General features: G+C 41.0%; 1 protein-coding gene across 7 annotated transcripts in view; it reads right to left on the reverse strand.

The window, feature by feature from the left end:
* SYNJ1 (synaptojanin 1) overlaps nt 1–17,996 on the reverse strand; it is an 87,634-nt gene that overhangs the window by 55,225 nt on the left and 14,413 nt on the right. For all 7 annotated transcript variants that reach the window (XM_064273190.1, XM_064273188.1, XM_064273187.1 and 4 more), the window contains 4 exons: nt 7,961–8,047; nt 6,210–6,477; nt 2,865–3,090; nt 936–1,019 (listed from right to left, as the gene is read on the reverse strand). In XM_064273190.1, the coding sequence (XP_064129260.1) occupies nt 936–1,019; nt 2,865–3,090; nt 6,210–6,477; nt 7,961–8,047 (665 nt within the window). The remainder of the gene's footprint in view (nt 1–935; nt 1,020–2,864; nt 3,091–6,209; nt 6,478–7,960; nt 8,048–17,996) is intronic.

A 17,996-nucleotide genomic window follows, 5' to 3' on the forward strand; every position in this document is an offset into this window, starting at 1 on the left:
AAAATTACATGGTTATGAGCAATCCAACATGATGACCTTACATTAAAAAAAAAAAATGATCTTATATTTTAAAGATTAGACAAAGGAAAATAAATAGATAAAAACATCAGAAAGCAGGTCAGAGAACAGGTCACTATAAATTACTAAATAAAATTTCACTAGAAGATATATTGATTACAAGAACGACAATCGACTTATAAAAAAAAAAACTTATACATAGTTCTTATTCTGACAGCCAACACTATTCCAAGTGCTTTTCATTTAATCCTACAACAACCATATGAAATAGACACTATTTTTATCATCACCACCGTACAGTTAAGGAAACTGAGGCACAGTGAGATTAAATCACTTGCAAGGTCACACAGCTAGCAATGGTAGAGCAAGGATTCCAATTGGTTGGTCTGGTTCCAGAGTCTTTGTTTTAACTATTACATACTTCTGCCTAAGGAGTTAATGTGTTTAGTTAACACACTTGGCTAAGGTGCTGGGCTCCACCCAGAAGTACCTGGGAAGAAAGGCCTAGTGATCCACTTTTGAAAAATCAGCCATTGAAAACCCTATGGAGCACAGTTCTCTGACACGCATGGGGTTGCCATGAGTCAGAATTGACTCAATGACAGCTGATTTCTGGTTTAAGATAATGAGATAATAAATATGAAAGCACTTTGAAAATCAACTCATTATAAAAGCATATCAAAGTTTTAACATTAAATACAGCAGCTGAATTTCTATGGCTATTTGCAAGGACAAGAAAGGAAAAACATCTAAGATAATTCCAAGAACTCTGGATTCAGACCCCCAGTTCCAAGTTTAGCTGGTGTGATTGGCTGGAATAATAGAGCTATGAACTAATGAGCTACCCTGAAAGCTTAGAGAATATGGTGAATTTTCAAGAGAAAAAAAATAATAATAAATGAATGTCAAACACATACTTGCAAACCTGGTTGTTCCCAAAACAATGGAACAGATCCCCGGATTTGTATGAAGGAAGAAACAGAGTCATCCAAGTACACAACCTGCAGAGAAAAACAGTAAATAATATTTCCACAGGAAAAGTTGGTACCCTGGCATTACAACAAATTTACTGAAGTACGATGCACACTTGGCACATTTTATGACCAAACTTCCCTAATCAAAATATTCCAAATAAGCCACTAAACAAGTTTACTCACTTTTGTTCAGTTAGTGATAGTTCTTCTACATGTTTACCAAGAAAATTATAAAAGGATATGTGTAAGAATCGCAGCTCTTGAAAAGGAATTCTTTCTGAACCTCCATATTTTATAGACATACGTTTATATTTTACTTAATTTTTTTCTTTAGCTTCTTATATTTTCAAAAACTAACTTAACTGGGGGACCTGAATTGGCCTGAAGGCAGGGGGTGGCTCTCAAAAGGCATAAAAGTATAAGCCTGAATTTACAATTATGTAGTTCCACAGCCAAAAATATCCTAGCTTACAACAAGAAAATAACCAAAATGGGTAAAAATTCTGAACAGAAATCTCACCAAATACACAGAGATGACAAATATACAGACATATGGATGGTAAATAAGCATATGAGAAAATGCTCAACATCATATGTCATTAAGGAATTGCAAATTACAACAATAAGACACCACTACACACCCATCAGAATGGCTAAAACCTAAGACACTGACATCACCAAATGCTGGTGAGGATGTGGAGCAACACGAACGCTCGCTCGTTGCTGGTGGGAATGTAGAATGGTGCAGCCCCTTTGGAAGAGAGCCTGGCAGTTTCTTACAAAACTAAACATAGGCTTACCATACAATCCAGCAAGTGTGCTCCTAGGTGTGTACTCAAACGAGATGAAAACTTATGTCCATATAAAAATTTGCACACAAAAGTTTACAGCAGCTTTATTCATGATTGCCAAAAATTAGAAGCAACCAAGATACCCTTCAATAGGTGAATGGATAGACAAACTGTGATACATCCATATAATGGAGTATTATTCAGGGATAAAAAGAAATGAACTATCAAGTCATGGAAAGACATGAAGTAACCTTAAATATATATTGTTAAGTGAAAGAAGTCAGTCTGAAAAATCTACATACTGTATAGGTCCAACTACAGGACACTGTGGAAAAGGTAAAATTAGAGACAGTGAAAAGGTCAACGGTGGCTAGGGGAGTGAGGGAAGGATGAAGAGGTGGAGCTCAGGGCATTTTTATGTATGATACTGTCATGGTGGACACATGGCGTTAAACATCTGTCAAAACCCATAGGACAACACACACAGTGTGAACCCTAAGGTAAACTATGGACTTCAGTGAATAACAATGTACAACACTGGTTCATCAGTTCTAACAAATGTACCACAGAAATGCAAGATGTAAATAAAAGAGGAACTGTGTGCAAGGGGGAAAGGAGAACATAAGAACTCTCTGTACTTTCTGTTCAATTTTTCTGTAAACCTAAACCTGCTCTAAGAAAGAATGTCATTAAAAAATGTATCCTAACTTTTTAATTCTTAGATGGTACAATATCCCTCTTTAAGAGTTGGGTTTTGATATAATTTCACTAAAAAAAAAAAAAAAAAAAGCTTCCCTTAAGTTGTCCCGCTCTCTCACTGAGGATTTTTACCTCAGCACCACTTAAGGCATTGACAGTGCTGTGTTGGTTAGTGAGCATCTTGTTACTCACCTCAAGAGGCGTACCTAAACAAGTGTCTTCTAGGGAAACCTTTCCTAAGGCCGATAAGTAGTCAAGAACAATAATGAAAAGGTATTACAGATGTCAAAACGAGTTCTTAAAAAAATAACAATCTGCCATTCTCTCATTTTCTGTGCCTGTCATATAATACATAAATGAAGCACGGCGGAACACAAGATACCTGTTCTGTTTCTACAAAATTAGCGACATGGCCATCGTCATTTGTCCCCCGGACGTTAAACCTGGTCCCAGCGCGTTCACAGCTCAGTCTTGAAATGAGGCAGGCCTTGGCCTGTTTGTGAGCGGCGTAGATGGTTCTGATCTCTACCCCTCCGCACATGAGGCGCAGCAGCCACTCATCACAATTTACACCGTAGTGCTTGAGGTGCAAGTGCAAAGACTGGTTCCTAGGGGAACAGAGAGAGCTGCCTCAGCTTCATGAGTGTTCAACAACAAAGTCTACATTTTAGAACGGTGTTTCTGGAACATTAAACTGACATCATTAAATTAGAAGTGAACAAATCGAATCACCTACACTGACTACACTACGGAGCTGAAGGGAGGGTTACAATGAGATCCTGGGATACACGATCCATGATCCATGGAGGAGAAGCACGTTTTGTGCTTTTAGTTTCTGCACCCTGTCTTTATATATAATGTCTTTTTTTTTAATGTATTTGCAATCTAACTTGTTCCAAATGGATTCTGTACATTTATGCACACACACACACACACTCTCTCTCTCTCTCAAGCACTTGACTACTAACCAAAAGCTTGGTGCTTCAAATCAAATTCCCTCAGAAGTGTCTCCGGCCTGGCGGTCTGTTTCTGAGAGGCCACAGTTTTGAAAACCCCACGGAGTAGTTCTACTCTGCACACATGGGGTCGCCATGAGTGACAATCAACTCAACTACAACAACTTCTTAAGGCTTGACTTTTATAGGGCTCTACTTTTAATTAATTTAAATTTAAATAGCCAGATATGGCTAGTGGTTACCCTATTAGCATGGCGGTACAGTTTCCCATCACTCCAAATACCTTTTAGCATTCTAGGTAACAGATGGGACCTGGTTAATAAAAATCTTCAATGAAAAAGGTTTTATTCAAACAAACATGCAGAAGCCTGATGATTAGAAAACAGACAAAAGCAGAGTCAACAAATGTACAGAGACAACGCAGGTGAGAGGTTACCATAGGCTGGGGGAGAGGAGAATGCAAGCTGTTGCCTAATGGGTACAGAGTTTCTGTTCTGCATGATGAAGAAGTTTTGAAAATAAACAGTGGTGATGGTTGCAAAAAGCAAACAAACAAAAACTCTAGTAGGAGAGCAGCAGAGTCACCATGTTACAGCAGGAGTGGGAGGCCAAAGCCCTGCCAGGCTGACCTTCTCAGACTTGCTGACTGCTCCCTGGGGTCTCTACTGGAAGCTTGGTCCTCCACAGAACACACATGCAAGTTTCTGTGGTCGCCCCTAACCCATATACCACCAAAGAAAATGCACTGCTGTGCAGGAAAGGTAACTGGCATTTTCAGATAGCAAGGTGCCTTAGGAAAAGGGGTTTTTCATAACAATGAAGTTTGGCTCTCTAAGTTTTAAAACTCGTCTACCATTTTAAGTGGAAATCTTTTTTTAGAGTGCTCTGCACTACCTTGCTGTTTTAAACAAAAAAAAAATTTTTTAATTAGCATTTTCTTGAAGACTCAGGGTCACTAATATCAATTATACACAGCAACACTTTTCGAGTAGCGGTCCCACTCAGTTTACAGGCTGCAGTAGAGACAAAACGTCCCCTTAGGTTACAGGCTGCAACAGAAATAAGATGGAGTCCCCGGGTGGTACAAATGGTTAAAGTGCTCGGCTGTTAGCCAAAAGGTTAGAGGTTCAAGTCTACCTGGAGGAGCCTCGGAAGAAAGGCCTGGGGCATTTCTTCTGAAAAATGAGCCACTGAAAACCTTACAGAGCACAATTCTACTGACACAGGTGTGATCGCCATGAGTTGGGGTCGACTGAATGCCAACAGTTTAGAGATAAAACAGGTAGTGGCCAGGTGCACTTCCTGTAAACCAGCTATCACCTTAGCCTCCTTTATCCATTTCAGAAAGCAAAGTGGAATATAAACCAGTGGTGAGATTACTACTGGGGTAACCTTAAGTCTGAGAAATGTTATTTTAAAAATTAATAAACGACTGAAGCATGCGTGTTTTATTCTTACCTATGGTGATCTGAGGGAGAGCTCAAACTGACTGTGACCCAGCATGTCCAGCCACCACAGCGGAGACCATTCATGGTGCAGGCACAGGGACTCACCTGTCCTCAGACAGGTCTCACATCCTGTGCCTTTTGTGCACGGGGCTTTCCTCTCTGCTGTCTGCATTTCTCTTTGCTGTCAATGTGTCACTGTTTCAATTCTACCTAAATTTGTACACAGCTCTCAACTGGCAGCCGTTCTGAATTTCCAATGGAGTAAGGTTACCTGGGTTTTGTGACAGTTTATTTACCACTCTTAGGCTACAAAAGGTTCTCGGCTGTATCCTAGAAAATACTACTAAGCTGCAAGGGGATGCATGGTAAATAAAGCTTCCGTTTGTTTATGTACAATGATAGTGGGAGTGCCAATCCTTAGCAATACAGCAAAATGAGCAAAGTTCACCTGGGGTGCTTTAGCCTCCTCTTTGTTCAACCCTGGTGGCACAGTGGCTAAAAGCTCGGCTGCTAACCAAAAGGTTGGCAGTTCAAATCCACCAGCTACTCCTTGGAAACCCTATGGGGCAGGAAGTTCTACTCTGACTTGTAGGGTGGCTATGAGTCAGAATTGACTCGACAGCATCAGACTTGGGTTTTTTTCTTGTTTGTTTTATTACAGGAAAAGGTCAGCACTGATATCAGTTGTAGGTAACAGAACCAGTATACTAGAAATCTGGTCTGGCTACACAAAGCAATACTAATTACAGTCACATGGGTTCCCCACACCAACTGTACATATTTAAACAACAGAGCACATTTATGAACCAACACGAAATACCGCACAGTTACCTACTTGAGCTCTATTTTACTATAGTACTGGACTTGGTCCCAGAATACTACTACTCTAAAGTTTGCTGCTCTTCAATCAAGATCATCTACCTACAGCCTTAACATTAAATAAATAAGAGAATGCTGCTTCTAGACTGTAATGCTGCCTGAGACGAGATCTCAAAACTAAGAAGAATAAATACAAATGCCACAATTTTACTACAACCAAATTCATTCCTAAATTTAAAACAAGCATTTTACATGTATTTCTGGAATGAAAGGGCTGTCTAGATCAGGAAGAGCCACGGGTTTTAGGTCACATGCCAATTCCAATAAAGCGGCAGTGGCTGCCTACCCGGCTGTCTCTGCTGAGGATCCCGGAGCAGGAAGGGGCGTGTGCTCGCCTGCAACGTCCACCCCTTGCTGTCGCTGGGAACAGCGAATGTTGTGTTCAAAATGACCAAGCTATGGTACAACACATGAGTACAGGCAGAAAAAAGAAAGGAAACTCACCAGAAAAATCTATTATCAGTTGTGTGTTCCTGCATGCTACGATGTGCATTGAGACTCAGATCTAAACTGACTCCAGACGCAGACCATGCAAAGTAAAAGTTGCCTGAATTCAAAACTTTCCGTACTTCGGAAACGCGATCCTCATCTGAAGAATCAATTCGCAGTGATATAAACTCAGTGGAAGTAACTCGGAAAACTTCAGACTCTTGAATTTTTCCAACAGACATACATCCGGTGACTAGGACCAGATAATGTAACATAGTATCGCCTGTAAAAACAAAGATTTAATTGAATGAGAAGCCCTAATATTTTTCAAGCTTTCCAAAGTTTCTTCTGACTTTCTTCTCCTGTCCTCGTCTTTTAAATCTGACATTGTGATTATTTTAAATTTACTGCGGATGTCTTTAAGTTTAAATCTCACAATGAGATGTTTTCAAGAATTGAAAAAAACCCTTGTTTAAATACATTTAGTAGAGTACAGCATTTAAACATTAGCAGGCTAAACTCGCCGTTATCAAACAGTGCCTCCACTTAATCTGAGGCTGAGAAAACTTTACCCCTCCCCCCAAAATTACGTGGTATCTTCTCTCTTTTCCTTTTATGACTGACGGGAAATTCAAATGAGACAACGAATGAGAAAGTTCTTTGTCAACAGTCAAGCTGAAAAATATTGGTATATACATGTGGGCTGATGATATATGGGCAAAAAGTCCCTGGTACAGCTAATACTTATAAAGTGATTTCATTTACAAAACTTTCATGGGGTTTTTCATCTAATCATGCCAAAATTCTATGAACTTTGTATGATGCTGGGATTCAGCAGTGGTGTACTCTGGGCATGGGCTCTGATGTAGGCAGAGGTGACCCTGAATACTGCCTTCCCACTTATTGTCTGGATCAACTCAGGTATGTTAACCTAACCAGTCTGAGACAGCTTCTTTTATAAAAAGGTAAAAAGGAATCAAAACCAATACCTCACTGGATTGTGAGGATTACCCAAGACAATCATTTCGGCACCAGCTTTACGATAGATTCATGCTAAACGACAAATCTCCATTTTACAGACCACTCCTACTCCAAATATGGTCAGTGAACTCTTACAGTCCCCAGGGGGAAAAGGTGCTGACTCCAGATTGAAAAATCAGCTTGCGTCACTGTGTTCACCCTTCTGTTTAGCTGCCTTTGTTTTCATAGTAAGACTTTCTAGATGATTGAAGCTGGGTGTTGATTTCCGTGATCTAATCACAGACAGTAACTAACAGTTCACAAGGAAGGGTACCAGTTCTTGGGCCACACTTTGAGCCACAGTGTTAAACACAATCAGAATGATAACCATAAAGGTTACTCTACAGCCCGTGGTGACAGAAAGGAGCAGAGGCAGGTTCAAACCAAGCCTTCTGAATCCAAAACCCATGCCCTCCTTTCCGCTATAACCAGGGAAATGAGCCTGGTCCCCAATAGGGCACATTTTCCTAAATGCACTGAAGCAAAGAAAAAGGGCAACTCCCTAACTTTCTTTTCTGACAACCAACGCCAATCCCTTAAAGTGTTCAAACAGGACAGTGTCTCTTGAACTTAAAATCACAAGGGCTTGAGCATAGATTAGCTTAATTAGGGTTTAAAAGATGTTACCACATTTTTTGTACAAATATGGAGTCTGAAAATGGTTTATAGGTAGTCTCTCTCAAATCCTTAGAGCTACACAAACAGAAATGAAAAACTGCGTGAACAGTAATGAACAACAAACTTACCAAGATTTAATCGTAAAACACCTAAGAGTCCGTATGCATCCATTACTTTGGAGTATGTACCCTTGATCGCCTCTTTTTCTGCAGATGCTACAAAAAAAGTTTTAGGTTAAGAAAGTGACCCAAAACATCAGCCTCTATTTAGAAATAAAGCCGGAGTTTCAACCAGAAGTTTTAAAACCTAACAGATATTTTAACATAAATGTACTATATAAAATATTTTCTCAAACTAGTAAGTTAACTATTCTTCCCAAAGACTTAAATTATCCCAGCACCCTCTCCCTGCTGATCTGAAACACTACTTTTAATAACACACCCACGTACTTGGGGCTGTTTTGGGGTTTTCCTCTCTGTCCCAATGATCTACGTGCCTACCCTTAGGAGGGTAAGACCCACCTTCTCAGGAGGGCCTCCTTCCACTTCGTTTTTCATTACTCCCATTGCCTGCCCACCCTTTGCATCTTACTGCTCTAATCACATTTTTTTTTTAAACATTTCTGTGCCTTCTACCTGGAAGGCCTGTGCCCCACCTTTGCCTCTTGGTAAATTCTATTGACCTCATAAAAACACAGCCACAAGGTCACTTTCCTGGAAGCCTTTCTTTACTTCTCCAGGCATACCCTTTCACAGAGGTCCTTCTTTATGCTGCCAAAACATTTGATATAAACTTATCACTTATCTTTCACACCAGCCAGTGTGCTCCCTGAAGGTGAGGGGAAAAAAAACGTTGAGTGGATTCCAACTCATGGTGACTCCATGCGTGGTGTCAGAGTGGAACTGTGCTCCACAGAGTTTTCAATGATTTTTTGGAGGCATATCACCAGGCCTTTCTTCCAGGGTGCCTCTGGGTAGACTTAACCCACTGACCTTTTGGTTAGCAGCCCAGAGTATTAACTGTCTGCACCAACCAGGGACTGTGGAATGCAAGAACTGCCTTATTCTCGCTTGTCTCCCTGACACTTAGAACAGTGCTTGACACACAAGATAAAACCTTTAAACCATGAAAGCTAATGACGGCAGTTAACTTTACAGTTTACCACGGGAATAAGGAAACCTTCGGACTGGCCTTTGGCTTGATTTATTTCCTCATAAAGTTGGTGTTATCTCATTAATAATTTCCTTATGGCAAACTGTTAAAATTGTTCTACTGAAAAAAAAAAAAAAATCCCTGAAACTTTAGGAAAAATCTTCCTGGTACCTAGCAAATAAAAAAAAAAAAAAAAAGCAAATAGACTCCTTAAAAATTTGGCACCCAAACCAAAACCAAAACCAGGGCTGTCAAGTCGATTTCAACTCATAGCGACCCTATAGGACAGAGCAGAACTGCCCCGTAGAACTTCCAAGGAGTGCCTGGCGGATTAGAACTGCTGACCCTTTGGTTAGCAGCCATAGCACTTAACTATTATGCCACCAGGGTTTACAAAATTTGGAACAGAACCAAAGAAATACAAGCACGGTTAGTATTTCCAAGGACAATAAAACATAGCAACATTCTAGAATCTACAGTCCGGAAGGGGAGGCTCCTCTTATTCAGCCCTCCCTTTCTCCCTGAGGTGTCTTCCTCTCTCCACTGCTTTCCTTTTCCCATAAGCCCACCCCCACCCCTGCTCACCACTGGGCTGGCCAACAGGTTCACTCCTTACTTACCTCTGCTCTCTCCCCTTTTCTTTTCCCCCATTCAACTACGATACAGAATTATAAATTACAGCACATTATGGAAATGCTGGTGTTTTCTATGGAAGCCCTGGTGGCACAGTGGTTAAAGCGCTCGGCTCCTAACTGAAAGGCTGGCAGTCTGAACCCACCAGTCGCTCCAGGGGAGAAAGATGTGGCAGTCTGCTTCCCTAAGGATTTAAAGCCTTGGAAGCCTGATGGGGCAGTTCTGCTCTGTCCTTACAGGGTCGCTGTGAGTCGGAATCCCCTGGATGACAGCAGTGGGTTTGGTTTGGTATATTCTACATGAGAGGGTCAGGTAAGCAGATCCTCATGACCGTCTCAATTCCTGTCAATTTTTACTGCCAACGTAAGGGCTTTCTTCCCAGCCTACGGCTTTACCTAATACTCCTTGGTCCCTGGGTGGCAAAAACGGTTAAGAGATCAACCACTACGTGAAGGTGGCAGTTTGAAACCATGTAGAGGCGCCTTGGAAGACAGGCCTGGCAATCTGCTTCTGAAAGGTCACAGCCTTGAAAACACGAAGGTGCAGTTCTACTCTGCACACTGGGTCGCCATGAGTCAGAATCAACTTGGCAGCCCCTGATGACAACAACATTTTGCATGAGAGATCTTTTCCTTTACCATGAAGCTCTTCTCCAGGGTTCCACAGACCATCTCACTTTCCCTGCCTGCTTCACCTCTTTTCAGACCACCTGCTCTTAAGTCTTCCTCCCAAGGTTATCCCACTGCCACCTTCCAATGAGTGGTGCTCTGCTAGCCGGCAGCACAGGCTTCAACAAATGACCCCATCACTCAATCCGTTGATACTGTCACGGTTCTCTAGTAGGCTCATCATCATTAAGTGTGGGCCTTATCTTTAGCATCCCACTCAGTATGAAGTTAGCGAGGTGGAAGGTTTCACCAGGCCACTAAAGTTATGGGAATCTCTATTTCATTCGGCATTCCTAGAGTTCCTACTGTAACACTGTATGTTCACAGAAAGTTACTCCTAATATTTGATGACAACCAACACCAATATAAAAAAATGACAACATAAATTTTGATATTTTATGAAGTAGATCAGGATTGCCTTCCCCTATATACTGTCCCGGGAGCCATGGCGGCACAGTGGTTAGGGAGTCAGATGTTAACCAAAAGGTTGGCAGTTCGAATTCACCCTATGGAGCAGCTCTACTCTGTCTTATAGGGTCGCTATGAGTCGGGATCGACTCAAAGGCAATGGGTTTGGTTTTTTTTTTGGTTATATACTGTCCCACGGAAGGTAAGAGGTAAGAGTACCACATGTACTCAAAAACAAATGACTGATAACAGAAGGCATGGCCTCCAGGGCAAATATTGTTCTGGAGTTTTACAGGTTACATGCCATATGCACCTCCAGTACCGTCACTAATACAGTAATACAGAAATTACTAAACGTATTGGGTTCAGTGGAATCATCCTTTCAGTGCATATACTGGCAGTAGCGATAGTTTAAAAGAAAATATATTTTCAGTATTAAGTCATCAGCTTCTCTCAGAAAAAGGAAACAGTTGTTTTATAACTTAAATTACCATGCAACAAAATGTTCCTGCTCTTCTAATAATGCATAACACTCATCTCCTCATTAACTGCACTCCAAATGTATGAACAACCGACCACGTGCCTCAGGCCCAAGGAAGGCCCACCTACTAGCGCATCACTCAACTCAAGCTTACTAACAAATCTACCATATTCTAAGATACAGGAAACAGGATACACACACAGTTTAAACTAAAGTACACATTCTCAGATAAAAGTAAGCTAAAGGAAAGGAAAAGTAATTCAAGCCCTAGATGAGATGTCATTTTCCTTGCCAGAAATTTTTGTGTGTGTGTGTGCTTTAGGTGAAAGTTTACAGATCAAATTAGTTTCTCATTAAACAACTAATACACAAATTATTTTGTGACATTAGTTGCCCAACAATGTGTCAACACTCTCCCCTTCTCAACCTCGGGTCCCCCATTTCCATTCGTCCAGTTTTCCTGTCTCTTTCTGCTTCCTCTTCTTTGCTTTTGGGCTGGTGTGCCCATTAGTCTTGTATACATAGTTGAACTCTGTGTGTTACTGTTTGTTTTATAGGCCTGTCTAATCTTTGGCTTAAGGGTGAACTTCAGGAGTGACTTCCATAGTGAGTTAAAAGGGTGTCAGAGTGCCATGAATTTTTTTATTTCCCTTTAAAATACCAGAAGAAATTTTAAAATGACTAGCATTTCAGCTAGGCACTTGTACCTTGTTTCTGTGATTATGACAGTAACTCACAAGGGTCTAGGTGTTTTTCATGCATTATTTCGATTTTCACAACAGCCTCAGGAGGAAATTACTACAATTTCCATTTGACACATGAGGAAACAGGCTTAGAGAGCTTACTAGCTTGTTACCACCTTGCCTAAGGCTAGACAGCAGAGTCAGAAAATGCAGCTGCCCGAGTGATATGGAGGCCTTCTTTAGTTCACTGACCCAAGCCCCACAGCCTAGTTCAATGCCTGGCATTCACTAGGAGTTCAATAATTGCGTGTTCAACGAATCACTGAATTAAATTTAAGACCCATATGTACTTTTATCTCCACACACTTCCGATTTCCTAAGAGAAAAAAAACACAGTATTTTCTTCCCAAATGTTTTCCTATCTTGGGAACCATAGATATTTTCCTATTCATCCATATATGCTTCAAAGGTCTGGGGTAGACAGAATAGAGGGGGCCCAGGAAGGGCATGTGAGTTGAGGAAGAGTAAGGAGAACGGCCCTGTGCATGGTATTGAAGCCGGGGGTGGGGGGGGTGTTGGGGGAGGCCTGGCATGGTATGCTGGAGCTCGAGAGGGGTGAAGAGCGCATCAGCACAGGGGACAGCCCAGGCAGGTGCTGGAGCCCGCCCGAGTAGGGTCAGGAGGGCAGGTGTGCCACGGACGAGGCTGCAGCAGAACAGTACAGTGCTTACACGTGGGGGAGTGATCAAGGGTAATGAAACCAGGCTTCACACTGCCAGAGGAGGGCGTTACACATATGGAAAAAGAGGACACAAGAATGAACACTGTAGTGTTGACCGGAATGGAGTTATCAGTGCAAACTCAGTTGTCAATATATGTGTATATGTAGGTAAATATACAAATACAGATACAAACCTGTGTGTATAATCATATGCGATTATTTGCTCAGCATACAGATTGAATATGTATGGTGAAAGCATACAACCCCGACACGTACCTTTCCTGATTTTAAACCATGTAGTATCCCCTTCTTCTGCTCAAATGACTGCCTCTTGGTATACACACAGGTTCCACATGAGCACAATTAAGTGTTCTGGGTCAGTAAAAAAGTGGAAGACCCTCAATAAGATGGACTGACACAGTGGCTGCAACAGTGCGCTCAAACACAGCATCAATTGTGAGGACGGCGCAGGACCGGGCAGTGTTTTGTTCTTTTGTACACAGGGTTGCTACGAGTCGGAAACGGCTCAACGACAACAGCAATCGTACATACATACACACATACTTACATATATACTGCCTGGCTCTACCACTGAGAGGATCTAGAATCAGCAACATCCAATAGCACCGAGCACACCCAGTACCCCGATCATGGTTTCTACACAACCTTCCCACTAAACAAAACTAGGACTTCTTGGAAAAATGGCTGATCCCAGGACAGGGCCAGGGAAGGGCAAGTGGAGCCTAGAACCTACTCTTGTGCCAGAAACTAAGGAAGCATTCAAAGAATAATGGAAACATATCACAGAAACACAGAGACCAGTAGTAAGAGGCTTCTACTGGCAAAATCTGGGACAATTTGTACATTAAAATAAGTAATAAGAGTAATGGATAAGTCCGCTGAATAAGCCCATAATTTGAAAGTATGATGAGGAAGAGGATATTTACAGTCTCAAAGTATCTCCCCTCAAAACACGTATTAGTTATAAAGCAAGAGAAAGCCTGCCAGGAGCTACCTGGTAGACACCGCTGTAACCAAGTAATCAAAGTGAACGCCAACAGTAAGCAGGCAAGTCAAAACCACGTGTCACCTGAAAAGAACACAGCATCACTTCTGTGATACTCCTGCCAAAGATGTATAAACTGAATCTAAGGATCAGGAACCATCGATAAGCCCCAATTGAGGGACACTCTACAAATTAACTGGCCTTCATCTTCAAAAATTTTTAAATCATGAAAGTCAAAAATTGAGGAATTTTTCCCACTTTAAGGAAACTAAAGAGATATAACAACTCAATAGGAAAATGTATAATTCTGAACTGGATCCTTTCGCATAAAAGATGTTACTGGGACAACTGGTGAAACGTGAAAGTTATATGGTGATGGTTATACTGCAGTGATGGAGGAGAATGTCTTTCTAGAAAATATATAATAAAGTATCTGAGGGTCCATGATGGAGCATCCTGAGAAAAAGGTTCTTTGTACTGAACTTCATCTTTTCTGTCTGCTTGAAACTGTTTCAAAATTAAAACTTTAATGACCAAAAATGAATCTTAGAAATACATGTGCATCTTCTTAAGTAGGTTTTATCTCTAAATGGCACTAATAAGAAAAACTCTTATAATGCTATGGCCACCTCTTCCCAGGCATTTTTTTAGCAGGGGAAAAAAATTTTCCTTATGTTATAAAACTCTATGGAAGAAGAATTGACGCCTTTGAATTGTGGTGTTGGCAAAGAATATTGGATATACCATGGACCACCAAAAGGATGAAAAAATCTGTCTTGGAAGAAGTACAACCAGAATGCTTCTTAGCAGCAAGGATGGTGAGACTGCATCTTACATACTTGGACACGTTGTCAGGAGGGATCAGTCTCTGGAGAAGGACATCACGTTTGGTAGATGGTCAGCGGAAAAGAGGAAGACCCTCAACGAGATGGATTGACACAGTGGCTGCAACAACGAGCTCAAGCATAACAGTGATCGTGAGGATGGCACAGGGCCGGGCAGTGTTTCCTTCTGTTGTGCACAGGGTCGCTATGAGTCAGGACCGACTCAATGGCACCTACCAACAACAACTAATGATTAAGTGCTTGGCTGCAAATTGAAAGGTTGGTGGTTTAAACCTACCCAGTGGTTCCATGGGAGAAAGACCTGGCAATCTGCTTCCATAAAGATTACAGCCTAGAGAACTCTATGGGGCAGTTCTACTCTGTCACACAGGGTCACTATGAGTCAAAATCAACTTGATGGCACCTAACAACAATTTATAAAATGTGGAAAAATACAAGCTATCAGAGGGATAGAAACTAATCAAATTACTGTCCCATTTCTTTTGTAATTTAATTCTAGAAAATAATCTGAGAATCTAAAAAATAGAAAGCTTATACTACATTAAGGAACCTCGGTGGTGCAACGGTTAAGCACTCGGCTGCTAAATGAAAGACTGGCGGTTGAACCCACCCATCAGCTCCAACGGAGATCGACCTGGTGATACACTCCCATAAAAATTATGGCCTAAAAACCCTATGCGGTAGTTCTAGTCTGTCACGTGGGGTCGCTATGGGTCAAAATTGACTCAACAGCACCCAACAATAACAACATACTACATTATTTATGATAATGTATAACCCTTAGATAAAACACATTATTTGTAAATAACTCATCCCTATCTTTCTTTTTCCCTTAACACTCTTGATTGCATCCCAGGCTTCAGCCAAAAATGAGCACTCTGCTGCCCTTCTACATGCGCGCCACTCTTCTCCCCTGCTCCTTCATTCGCAGTGTTCTTTCCATCTGGAATACCCTGGAGTCATCTCTGTATTCCCAGACATTACACATCCTTCAATACCTAAGTAAAACGCCCTCCTTCCTCAAGTCTTCCCTGATCACTCTGGCTGGGAGTAAACTCCTTTCTTCTCTCTATTCCATACACAGACACTTGCACACAAACAGCAAGAGAAACTAGTTCTCATTTTACCTCAACACAGGACCATCTTAGTACACAGGCTTTGAACAACGCAGCTGCTGAGTAATCATCTAACAGAGAAAAACAAACTGAGAAGTTGCAGCACAAAAGGGCATGTTTTGCTAGCTTTAAAATAGCACACAAAAAGGGAAACATTTGCTTTCCTTTAGGGTTGAAAAGTATTTGAACGGCCTATTGTTGAAGTTTAAATTTAACTGTTCTTACCATGATGTCTGGAATTTTTCAAATGTGTCTGTCCTGTGGCAGGGAGCCAGGGTGGGAAGACAGGTAATGTTAAATAATTGCTAACCAGTGCTTAGACTAGCAGAGTTTATTAAATGGCAGGGTCTGTGGAGGGCTCAGAGGAAACAAACTGAAACCATGAGCGGAAATGAAGGTTCAAATGGATATGGTGACATGGAAGTTCAGCTCACTTATCTGCTAGTGGAATCTTTCAAGTGGCCACTGTGTTTTCCATGAGGGGAATAAACTGCCTTTTGTGGCAAGGTTTGTATTTTTTTTTCTCTTCTGGTCATGGTGGTATTTTCAAACAAGTAAGATGCTAAGAAAAACAAACCTTCCTTTTTACAAGTTACTGATTTCTGGCCACTAGTAGGTATGAACGCCCAAGAAGACCATTGTTTTAAGAGTGACTCTGAGCAGATCAAGATCTTCAGCTGTTCAGCTAAGATAAGAGGCCTGCCCTTCCTTGGTTCTCACGTTGAGTGAGTCAGGTAAGCAGAGCTGGACTTCTGGAGAACACCTCAGAGATGAAACAGAGCCTAACTCCCTCAATAGTTTGTTTTAAGCTTTGTTTAATAGGTTCTTCCTGTGCCACTCTCAATACCATCTTTCAGTTGTGCCTTAAATCTTTTCTTAGTCTTTAATCTGCCCATGCATTTCCTGGGAACACAGAGCTATCTTAAGGCTATCTTTTTACACATACCCTCACATCATTAGAACTCATCGTCTGAAGCCCATCTGATTCTACTCCTCGTGAATACCTGAGTATGAAGAAGGCCGTATGTGACTATGACCTTAAATGTATAATAGAATTTAAAGTAAAATAAAACATGTCATTAACAATTTATTTTCACAAACATACATATGAGGCAATCAGGCAAAATTTAAGTGCAGACTGGATATTTGGTATTAAAGAACCAGAAATTTTCAGATGTGATGACATTGTAGCTTTGTTGGGAAAGAAAGAGTATCTTTTAGAGATACATGCTGAAATATTTATGGATAAAATCAAATGATGTCTGGGACTGACTTTAAAATAAACAGAGAGTGGGAGGTAGTGGGTAGGGATACAGGTAAACAAGTGTCCATGAGCTGGTCATTGTTGAGGCTGGGTGACAGATACATGGCAGCCAATTCTTCTATTTTGATGCATATCTGAGATGTCACAAAATAAAATGTTAAAAAATAAGTTATTCTGACAACATTCTCTGGCACACGGGGTAAGTTCAGGAAGGTAGCTCTGGCCAGTCCTGAAGAGAGGCAGGGGGTATGAGAATTCTAAGTGATCACAGAGGGGTGTCATACCAACTCATAGCAACCCTATAGGACAAAGTAGAAACTGCCCCATAGGGTTTCCAAGGAGCAGCTAATGAATTCAAACTGCCAACCTTTTGGTTAACAGCCAAGCTCTTAACCACTGCACCACGAGGACTCCACAGAGGTACATAGTTTGTTCCAAATACCCAAGGCCAGGAGTGTACGAGTCAGGAGTTCAGTGGGCATCTGGGCTTCTGTAAATCTGAAAGCGGGCAGAAGGCCTACAACCTTTACAATGGCTCCATAGCCTATTCTTCCCAAGGCTATCAAACAGTCACCAACTCTGTGGGAAAGAAGATTTCGCAATTCCAAAACAGAGGCCCCAAGAAGGGTAAATACTGCTCTACACTCTGTCTTAAATGTTTTCCTTATGTTCACCCTAAATAACTTAGCTCTGATATCCTACACTCTTTTTTGCTTACTTTTTTTTTGGCTTTTATAGCACTGGCTGTATCAACTGACGTAACTGTCACTATTCAGCACTGCAGGTATTACACTCTCATTTCTCAAATTAGAATTTAAGACCTATAATGAAACATTAAGATTGGATTACAGAAATTCATATGAAGACATGATCATATACATATTTGATTTTCATAAGTTTTAACTCTAAAACAGAGGATTATTAACATAGAACAACTGTCAGATGATAATCACACCCCACTGTTAACTCTACCATCTGAAGTGAAAAGAAACAAAATTAACTATTATCCAACAGTCAATAGATAATGTAAAAGCCATCTGTGTTTAATTTCAAAGGTATTTTGGAGTTTAAATTTAAATTTCTCCAACTTCTGAAGGATTACAATAATTCAAACTAAACAATAAAGCCACCCAATGAAGGTCTGACTACTCAATATGAACATTCAGCTGTGTTTCGAACCCTCCAAAC

The sequence above is a fragment of the Loxodonta africana genome, chromosome 20, assembly GCF_030014295.1.
Source record: "Loxodonta africana isolate mLoxAfr1 chromosome 20, mLoxAfr1.hap2, whole genome shotgun sequence".
In the NCBI taxonomy this organism is placed as follows: Eukaryota; Metazoa; Chordata; class Mammalia; order Proboscidea; family Elephantidae; genus Loxodonta; species Loxodonta africana.